Source organism: Boleophthalmus pectinirostris, unplaced genomic scaffold (genome assembly GCF_026225935.1).
Source record: "Boleophthalmus pectinirostris isolate CB_2022bp ecotype Guang Dong unplaced genomic scaffold, ASM2622593v1 HiC_scaffold_16, whole genome shotgun sequence".
NCBI lineage: Eukaryota > Metazoa > Chordata > Actinopteri > Gobiiformes > Gobiidae > Boleophthalmus > Boleophthalmus pectinirostris.
In genome coordinates this window covers 12,965,964-12,976,643 of record NW_026571095.1, presented here as the reverse complement: position 1 = coordinate 12,976,643, position 10,680 = coordinate 12,965,964, and the positions used below count along the sequence as shown (strand labels likewise).

Here is a 10,680-nt window from a genome sequence, read left to right as displayed (position 1 = left end):
AGGAGATGAATAAAAAAAAATATTTGGGATAAAAAAGGACCTGAGCAATGATAACATTTCCACAGTTGTTTCTCAAAATTACCTAACTGTAAAATAATCTTGATTTAAACTAGGATGAGTAAGAGCCCTATTTAAGATATTTGCCACCATTCAATAAAACAGATACAATAATCTGTGTTTTAATTCAAAGTGCAACAAAACTGTGATATTGTTTTAATGGAGTACATTGTAACCCCATGTGCCCCACCTACAGTAGCAGGTAGGTGGCCATAGGATGGGTTTTTGTAAAGGGCAAATGCATGATATGGCAAATGCTTACAAATAGGCCCTTTATTATGAGCAGTTGTAGCAATGATCTCTCTTGTTGTTTCAAATTGTTCTGGAAGGATTGGTTAATGATGTAACACACACTAGTTGGTTGGGCTAGTTGTTTGCATTTTGCATTAATAACAATCACACTATGACAAACATATGGCTGCCAAACTGTGACAACAGCGTGTCCGACCACCACCAATTGCACAAACGCTTACAGGCTTACACGGCAAATTGAATGAAGATGTGTCTTGCCCAAAGACACAACTGCATGAGACTATTGACGGATCCTGACAGTAGCCCAAATTAACCAGCAGGGGGAGCTGACAGGTAAGAATAGCGGGCCAAGTGTCTCATGTAATTCAAAGTGCATGAATGAAATTGTAACGATAATTCAGCCAATACTTGAATTATATGTGAGCTACACAGTGTTTGTCCTGCTGTAGTTATCTATTTGGCAAAAATAACTGACTTGTGTTTTCTCTTCACATCAAAACTTTTTATGAATAACGTCACATCTGGCGCCAGCAAGTTTCTCTAATTTTATCAGTCGCCCTAGACAATTGATATGCAAAAAAAATTAGCCTACATAGGCCAGTATATCTTGGTATGCTTGGAAATACAGTACATCGTACAAATATGTAATTTTTTGCAAGTAGCCGAGCGGTTCCTCGCTGTAAGTCCATTCCTGCCAATAGAGAAATCCAGACGCCATGTTTTTAGTTTCTCCCCAACCATTATTTTATTTACTAAATGCCCATATCCCTCCGCAGGGTCAGAGAGTATTTTGAAGAAATTGCCAAAGGGGGCTTCACCTGATTTTTACATCAAATTGTTATCCACGAGTTGGAATACGCAATATACAAACAAAATAACTATATTTGGTGCTCTGTGGTTGATTGAAAGTCTCTATGTGTAGTACCTGAGTTGAGGGAGCGGGATCTAGTTTTTGAGTCACATCGAGGGGGTGTGCTTTGGTGCCACTTATCATTAGATATGGCCACCGTTACTGACTATACCGAAGCGTCATTTTCAACTTAATTTTGAGATAATTCAAAAATTATTTTACAACACATCTATTGCAGTTAATGGTATATCGTTTTTGGCGTGGTTATGTTCTGGTTACGTGTATCGGGAGACGGTTGTTCCTGCGTGGAAAGCTGGCTGAGAGAGTCTGTGAACTGGCCGCTTGGTCCCGCAGCTTGGCGCAGCTGAAGAAATTAGGACCAGTTGCCAACCCAGCCTTTACGCATCACTGTCGAGGGGCATTCACGGAGGATTTCTTTACAAAGTTTCATTTTAAAGCGCTTTCACCACCTTGGATTCTAGCCCTGGTATATGTATGGGAAAATTGTTGACTGGATACTTGGGTGGCTAACACCAACTAGCTATATAACACTAACTCGTGTGCGTCGACAGCTGTCATTGGAGAAAGGAAAGTGATCCTCCAAATGCCACTGAAGCGCTTTTCTGCTGGATTTACACATTTTGTCTTTGCATCAAATGGGACAACTCGGTAGTAATCATACTGCAATATTGGAATATTCAGAGTATGCATTTTTGAGAAGTGCAGTGTTGCTCCACTGGAAAGAAGCTAGCTAGCTCTTTTAGCTCACTCGCTAACTAGCTGGGTGATAGAAGTGCGTCGTTTCATCCCCCAGTATTTTGGGCATGAAGAGGATGAGTCTATATTCATAGGGTCGAAAGGTAAGTTGTAACTCTAACTACACATTCCCCATTTATGTCGTTTACGTAGTGTTTAAAGGGAGTCAACGTTACGCACCTCCAATCTGGTGTTAGGGGGGTTGTCACCGCCTTGGTTCTAATGACTCACAATTAACAAGAGTTAAACAATTAGCACGTCAGATTTCGAAACGCAACTATTACCAGAAACAAAAAGTCTCAAAAATATGTGCAGTATCTCACACACTTCTGATTGTAGAGTAAGTAAAAGCTCTTGTACGTATCATCCACTTTTATGCATCGTAGAGGTCCCCCAATAATCCAGTTTCATTCAGTGGACCAAGCCTTTGTGTTTATTTGGCTTCATATTATCCCAAACTATTCGGAGTTATTAATGATATATTAAAGAAAGAAAACCTGCTATTCTGAACCAGTGAGATCGCCCAGATCTGCCTAAACAGCAGTGGCTTAGGTGGGCATAGTTGCCTGGTTGATGAAGATGAGTTGGCCAACAACAACCAGATGTTAACCTGTTTGCTCTAAACGATAACCCAGTACCACTTTCAAACTTCTGGCTAATGTTATGATCGGGTGCCACCCACTGCAAGTAAACCCCACAACATCAAACATTAAACCTTTAACTATATAAACCTGATGAGTGGCAGTGTTAGAAAAGGCGACAGAGTTCAACACAACGGGCTAGCGCTGGTTAGCTGTGCATCGGCTTTGTGCCCGGCTTGACTTGTCTTAACAAAAGCTAACGCTAGCGTCTTTCACTGTACCAATGGTGGGTGGTTATGCTTAATCAGAAACCGGTCCCTCACCTCTCATGCCCCAGTAATAAACTTCCACTAATAAAGTTGCTATTTTATTAATTTTGGCACTGCAAAGTATTTTATGTTCAGTACTAGCCTTAATGTGTGAGAGTTCCCAAAAGTTAGAACTAGTAACATAGACAGTGCAATATGAGCATATCTTTTAAAAGTACAGCACTTTTCAGCCAGCTGTTTGACATGTCAGTCATGTTATTAACATATATTTGATTTCATAAACCTGCTTAGAATCACAACCTGCTATACCAGTAAACCTGTTACCAAAACCAAGATGGCTGTGGCAGTCTACTAACCCAGGGGATCCCAAACTTTTCAGGCCGAGACCCCCAAAGTAACCATGCAACTGACCCAGAACCTCCACTGCAAACAAAAATGTAGTCCTGTGATTATCTCATGCTGCAAAACTTAGCATAATGTTTATTCATTATTTTTATTTGAGTAGGTTTTGTGTTATCTGACCTAATTTCACTAAGACATTTTTTTTTTTGGTTAAAAGACATACAGTGTTTCCATTTTAAAATGAAATCCTCACCTGACCCCTGGGTTGTCCTGGTCCCCCGCTTAAGGAACTGCTTTACTTATCAGTATTTCAGTAGACCCTGGGTTACATGGTTAACTCAATTTCCCATAGTTGATCCAATGATATAAACTGACAAATCTGGACTGTAGAATTCCTGTACAGTATATACTACTTGTGCGCCTGTCAACCAATGCACTGTGACTCTTTATTGTTAAAGTTAATGTTAATAGTGTGAGCATAAACCTTACCATTGTGGGCTAAACATTTTCAACTCCAAATTGAGGGATGGTTTGAGCCCAGGTTTTTACTGGTATACATTTCATTAACTACATGAAGGCCAGAGATCTTAGACGTAGACAAATTTTATGGATCCACAAGGGAAAGTATTTGGACAGCTTTCTATTGGTTAATGGCTCTATCCTCATCAGTTACAACCAAAACAAACTCATGTGCAAACTCACATGTGGTGGCTTTGCCTGTGTTTCAGAATGCCATCAGAGGAAAATACTGTGGAGCCCTCTGACCAGGGACCCTCACCGCCCTCCAGCAGTGCAGGGGCCGCATCCACAGAAAGTCCTGCCCATGCCGACAAGCGGCCACGAGGCAGGCCCCGCAAGGATGCTGCTGTCCTTGCCCCGGCACCACCGTCATCCTCATCCAAGACCAGAAAGAAGTAAGTTCCATTTTTTAAATTTAACTAAGAACATTATTATTATCTAATGAAAGTTTGTGTGGTTCCAAACACATCCTGTCATTTCTGATTTTTAACAAGTGTGTAGTTATATTTAATTTTGATGTGATAGTGATCTGACAAAAACTTGTTGAAAGTTGAAAATGCATTCATTCAGGCAACAAGGGCTTCATATGTGTCAATAGTAAGCTTGAAACATAATGCAAGGCAGTGGTGCTAGACCTAAAGAGCCCTTGATGTGACAAAAATATTAATATAATGTGAGGAAAGAAACAGGCAAGCTCATGTTATGCATTATCCGTAGTAGAACAAGGCATCACTCAGTACTATGGTGATGTTTTTGATGTATTTATAATGTGCTGTATCGCATACTGTTGACAAAAATTTTAGCTGCATACAGGGTGATTTATTATCTTACTAACTACCTTATCATTATCAATGTGGTATCTAAAGTGGTATCCCGTATTGAGCTTTTTCCTTAGTTTCAAAATCATGTTTGTAATTTCCTTATCTTGACAATAGTAGTTCCTAATACACCAAAAACCTCCTCACCTAAAAAGTAAAACAGACTGTGCTGTGGGCATTTATTAGGCAGGGTAGACACAGTTTTTACATTACAGGCTGTACATAATGAATGATTGTAAAATGTATGGTAGCCCAATTCTCAAGTCATGCCCTAGAATGGTGGCCTGGTAAATCAAAATTTTCAGTCCAGTCACTACAACCCCCACTGCATCTCTGCATGCATTCTGATTTTTATTTTTTTTTTCAGTTATGACTTAATGGGAACCTACCATTAAAAAATCTAACTTCTCTCGCCTCAGATTTACAGCATTTAGTGCTCAGTGACTCTACAGAAATTTGCAACTTATTTTTAATTAAATTTTTTTAATCCTTTTTTGATACTGGCATGCATTCTCTGCTTGGCCAATCTGCCTGCCAATCCCAACCATTGAAGCATCTTTGTACAGTATAGCAAATGCACGTTGTCTTGACTGGCCAGTTAACAAGTCTGATTTATTAGTTAAAAAGATCTTAAAATCTATTTATAGTTCAATGGAGGAGTAAGTGATGGGACAGCGAATGCACCATCATAAAAATTATTGTATCATAGCTTTCTATGACCACATAGTTGTATATGCCTGCACCAAAAAAATACTCAAATGTCTGTTTACCCATGCTTTATTTTGAATCTGCCCTACTGATTCACTGTGATACAATTTAACATAGTGTTTTTATAAAAAATATGCTTAGAGAGGACAAAGTTGCCCAAAGCCAATCAAAAATGGCAAAGTGTTAAAAGTTAATGTGTGTGGCAAAGGAGTGTGTCACAAATTGCTCTTGTAAACCTGGTTGTTGGAATTTACTAGATTTGCCCACGCTCCATCTGCTAGTCAGCACCTCCAGTTGATCCATGTTGGGATTTTGTGGCAGCCGTCTCTGAGCTGGAACTACTTACCACAGCATTATTTTCACCTTTTCTTTTTTTTTTCTCCTGCTCTCCCCATGGTGGAGCAGTGGGGGATAAGTTGTCCTGGGTATGAGGCTGTGTTAGTATAGAAGGATTGTCAGAAAAACAGCTTTCAATATCTGATCAACACGTTTGTTTAAAATGCTGTAGGAGAAATATCACCTCAAAATCCTAAAAAACACCTAAAAGTATTATTGTTCTTGTATATTGAAATATTTGATATTACAGAATCTAAAAACAAGCTTGGCATAGACAAGAACCTCCATTATTTTCCCAAATTTGTAACAACAAATGTATGTAAGAACAAAACTTATCTTATGCTATAAATAAATTTAAGATGATTTAAAATATATATATATACATATATTGACATAAATGATGATGAGATGAAGGACATTTAGGGTTCCTCTTATCTCTTTCAAGTTTGTTGTTTTGAAAAGGAAGTTGTTTAAAAGGTGGGGTTTGTTTGGCCCTGGTCCAATTCAGATTTTTCTCCGGTGGCATAAATTCTAACCCCACCTCCCTTTCTCCATCCGCTTCCTCCCTCGCTTCCAACTTCTATATCTTTGTCAACCCCCTAGAGACGGGCTGTTCCCATTTGGGCTGTGTGTGTTACCTCACAAGCAGTCCATGTTGCATTTTAATTTGGACTATTTCAAATACATTTTAATATGGATACTGTACTATTGCTTTAATATTTGATAATAAAATAATAAATAGAAAATGAAATAAAACGTTCTGGTTAAGACTTAATACTACTTGTACTAGTTTAGTCTGACTCATTAACACAGTGAACTTTCTTATCTATATCTGGCCAGTTTTGGATGTTCCATACAGCTTTTGAGACTTCTAAAAACACATCCATTATGCATCACACTACTGCTGTAGGCTTTAAAGGATGCAAGGCAGCCAGTCTTTGTTATTGGTAGAGATGAACCAATATATGAAGGCAATATTTGCAGTTAGTGTAACTCTATTGCTATTTTTTAACACTTACAAAGAGGACGCTGTACAAAATGTTTATAGTGAAACAAGGCTGTGAATGACTAATCTAATATAACCTATAGCAAATAAATTTAGGTTGAGTAGTGTTCTATTTAGACAATGCACAAGTTTAAAGTAATTTTATGACATATGATGGGCATAAATTACCTAAATTGGCCCTACATGTTGACCTTAAAATATTGGTATATCTTATTGCTAGTCTATGCAATATGTTTCTTTTTGCATTCTCCCATAGCCCTCTGACCATCACCAATCACCAATCATCAAATTAAAAAAAAATTTTGTGTGTCTTATTACAGGGGGCGCACCAGAGCGAGGGCTTCTGTGGATGAGGAGGACAGCATGGACGGGACTGAGACCACAGAGACCATAGGCCCTCAGGACACAGGTAAACTGTTGGTTTTCGCTGAATGGGAAGATGATGCCATAAAGACCGAGCACACTCCCTCTTCTGGAGAAGGATGGATGAGAGCTTTCTCATGGCACCAACGCCTTCTGCTTGACGACTAGTATTGAAAGGGTTTAGCTTGAGCTGTGAAGCTCTACACGCACTTTTTTCCTCCTGCTGCTGCTCCATCTCTCCTCCTGCTTGAAATTGGCATTGAGGTGCAGTGGGAAAGAGCCCAAGGCTAATGCCCTCTAAAAGCTTTTTAAAATCCCATCAGTCTCCTCAGACCCATTTATGTGCTTTTTATGTGTACGTTGCATCACATGACCATGTCTCACATTCTCATGCATCTTAGTGCTACCATGTTGATTAGACGTAAATACTGACCACATGGCTTTTTGTTATGTGCAGTTAAAACACATAAATGTATTAATTGAATAATCTGAATATGGTTGATAATACAAATTTACAAATTTACTTTGGGATAATAAAGTATCTATCTATTACAATTTTAATATGTTTGCTGTGCATGACTGCCTTTATTCTATATGTATGCTGTAAGCACAGTGGTTCTGAGTGGCCCTCTCAGTCTTGTAGCCTCAGGCTAATTGTAATCTTTGTTCTGTTGATTCTGTTTATTCTCGTTTGCTGCTCAGGTCAAGCAGTCCTTTCTCTGTCAGTTGAAAAGGTCAGCACACTAGGGTTAAATTGGCCATTGTTAATTTGTTGGACAATACTGCAGAGTGCCACTTATATTTTCACAAAATGTGTGAAAGTTAAGAATCTGCATTGAATTCACATACAAACCTGTTAATAACCTTTAGCTTTTTCCCTTTTTTGGAGCAATCACATTGTCACACTAGTTTTAACGCTATAAATGCAAAATAACTTGACAAAATTGGGTTTTGCGTTGAAGGTAAATTGAGGTTTTGAGTTTCCAGTTACTGTGCGCAAAGTCGCCACACGTGTAAGATACAAGTCCTTCACTCTTGCTGTTGTTTTCAGACGTTCTAGTGCAACCAGTGGAGACAGTGGAGGTGGTCACCACTGAGGAGGTGGTGGTGGAGGAGGAGGAGGAGGTGGACGAGAGCCTTCCCGCTGAGGTTTTACCTGATCTGTCTGTCCCAGCAAGCAGAGAAGTTACAAGCAGGTAACAAAGTGCAAACATGAAGCCAGCACATTACATTGTTCCCATTATTGAAATCTCCCAGTTTCTATTATATAAAAAAAAAAATCTGCCCGCAACTGTTGAGTAACACTAGAAGCATTCTTTGGCATGAATTTTGACAGAGCAGAACCATTGTTAAGGTAATCTTCTCACTGCTATTGTTAACACCAAGACCAAGGGGTGTGCAGCTCTGAGCCTGACAAGTGTTGAGGGGTTGGCAGTCTATATTTTCCTACCTTCCTACCTTTCCCATTTACACCCAAATTCCAGAAAAACAACATTCATAAAGAGTACTTCTCTTTATTGGTGCAAGCCTGAGTGCTAATTCAGTAATTGTACATTAGGTCATTCTACTCATGCAATGAAAAAAGTGAGCAGTGATTAAGAAGGAAGAGAGTGCAGTGATACCCCTGACTCGGAAAAGCTGCCTCTTTGTAGTGTCCCTTTCCATAGCGCTACTTTATGTGAGCTGGCCACCCCCTCTGTTATGCTACTGCCTCATCAGCCCCATCTGCAAAAGGCCAGGGCCCCAAATCTTCTCCATGTGCACAGTGAGGATTTCTGCACGGATGGAGGCGACATGTCCCAGGTGTCACTTCGATAAAGGTTGTAATCAATCTTAGGGTCTGTGAGTGATATCGATGTTTCTGACTGAAAGCAGCCTGACTGGATCTCATGAGATCTTATTAATAAGAGGATGTTCAATTCATTTTATAACCTATTTCATTCTTATTTTTTATCTAAATATACATATTTTTGTGCATATAATGTACCTAATGCAACAGTTGAACATGCTCACCTGAACCTGCAAAATGTGCTTGTTTCAGTGAGCGCCTCTGTGCCTTCTGTTACTGTGGTGGGCGGAGCCTCCTGGGTCAGGGGGAACTCCATGCATTTAGCATCCCCTCTCGGCATGACGTGACCAGTGGTGGTGATGAAACTGTGGCCAGAGAAAATACCTTGGAACACAGGGAACAGCTGAAGTAAGTAGACGGCATCCGAGACTATCTTACACGTTTTCCACAGTAACAAATAATCCAAAGGGATTATCTTTTCAGAGTTGAATCTAAGGTCTTAAAGGGTTGGTTCTGTTTACAGAGTTTGTTTATGCTACTAGACAGAATAGATGCCCTTGTCCTCCTCATCACACAGCTCTCACCAAATGTCTTTGAGCTCTCTCACATGTCCTTCAGCTTCCTCCTCATTCCTCATCTCTGTACTTTACCTTCTTGCTTATCCTCAGACATAGCATACTTTTGCTACACAGTTCTTGTTCTGCCTGAAGGGAAACTACACTCTTATTATTTTTTTTAATAGTGGGCCGGACTGCCCTGAGGCAGAACCTGAGAGAGTCAACCGATTTTGGGATGAGCTTTCTCATGTTGGACTTCCTCAAGACCTCAATGTCCAGTCTCTTTTTGAGTCAGGTAAGTTTAACTGTTATGGCCTCCAAAATGTCTATTCAGTAAATCCATATATTTCTTTAACTTGTTATCCTTCCTGTTTGAAAATCAAGGCCAGTGCTGGGCACATCATAGTTGTGCCTTGTGGTCCGAAGGCATTCGTGGTAGCGAGGGACAATCTCTGCTTAACGTGGACAGAGCAATTGACTCAGGGAGCACAAAGGTAAGCCAGAGGGGCATTCGTGGTCTAATAGCTGTTAATACCATCTTAATGTGTTGGGCCAGCAGGGAGGGGTTCAGTTGTGAGCACAGCAAAGCTGATAGATCAGACTGGTTGGTAAAGGTCGCTCTGGCAGCAAGGCTCTCTCAGCTGTGAAATGGAAAAGGTCACGCCACTCAGCAGACCCAGCTCTCGTGGCAGCTTAGGTCCTTGTTGGTCGTGGTGCAACGTTTTCTTCTGTTTACAGCCCATTAGTGCTGTAGCCCATCACCAGAACGTCCACTTCACAGAGCCTATTGGTGCATACTTTTTTACATAGCACGAAAAAAATGTGAGGATGACTGGCAACTGGCCCAATCTGTTTGTTTATAAGTTTTTACAGGTTACATTTGTTGATGCCTGTTTTTGCATTATTTGACTTTCTACAGCACTGTGCATACTGCAAGCGCCTTGGAGCATCCATCAAGTGCTGTGCTGAAGGATGTGCTCAACTTTACCATTACCCCTGTGCAGGGGCTGCCGGGACATTTCAGGATATTAGGAGCTTCTCTCTCCTCTGCCCAGAACATATTGATTTGGCCATAGAAAAATGTAAGTTAAGGAAATACTAGATAATAAAAACAATAATGAAATAAATGTATTGAAGAAAAAAAACAACAACATGGTTTGTCAACCACCCCTTTTCTCAAATGTTCTTTTTCCCCCTAGTCGTAGATGATGTTAACTGCGTATTGTGCGATAGCCCTGGGGATCTCCAAGACCAGCTCTTCTGCACCAGTTGTGGTCTCCATTATCACGGAATGTGCCTGGATATGGTTGTGACCCCTCTGAGGAGAGCAGGGTGGCAGTGCCCTGAGTGCAAAGTCTGTCAGACTTGCAAGTGAGTAATTGCATACTTTTTCTTACTTTTTTTTTTTTCAAATTTTTGTTACTTCCGGTTATGTTGGGGGTTGATAATTGGTTTACTTTTTGTTTTGGTGAAAATG

At 40.1% G+C, this 10,680-nt stretch overlaps 1 protein-coding gene across 8 annotated transcripts in view; it reads left to right on the top strand.

The window, feature by feature from the left end:
- The first annotated feature begins 1,279 nt into the window (after positions 1–1,279).
- Positions 1,280–10,680, top strand: part of kmt2cb (lysine (K)-specific methyltransferase 2Cb) — a 36,306-nt gene continuing 26,905 nt past the window's right edge. For all 8 annotated transcript variants that reach the window (XM_055151356.1, XM_055151352.1, XM_055151355.1 and 5 more), the window contains exons 1-9: positions 1,280–2,019; positions 3,836–4,021; positions 6,815–6,903; positions 7,909–8,053; positions 8,899–9,054; positions 9,389–9,498; positions 9,588–9,697; positions 10,123–10,285; positions 10,403–10,574. In XM_055151356.1, the coding sequence (XP_055007331.1) occupies positions 3,837–4,021; positions 6,815–6,903; positions 7,909–8,053; positions 8,899–9,054; positions 9,389–9,498; positions 9,588–9,697; positions 10,123–10,285; positions 10,403–10,574 (1,130 nt within the window). In that variant the 5' untranslated portion in view covers positions 1,280–2,019; position 3,836. The remainder of the gene's footprint in view (positions 2,020–3,835; positions 4,022–6,814; positions 6,904–7,908; positions 8,054–8,898; positions 9,055–9,388; positions 9,499–9,587; positions 9,698–10,122; positions 10,286–10,402; positions 10,575–10,680) is intronic.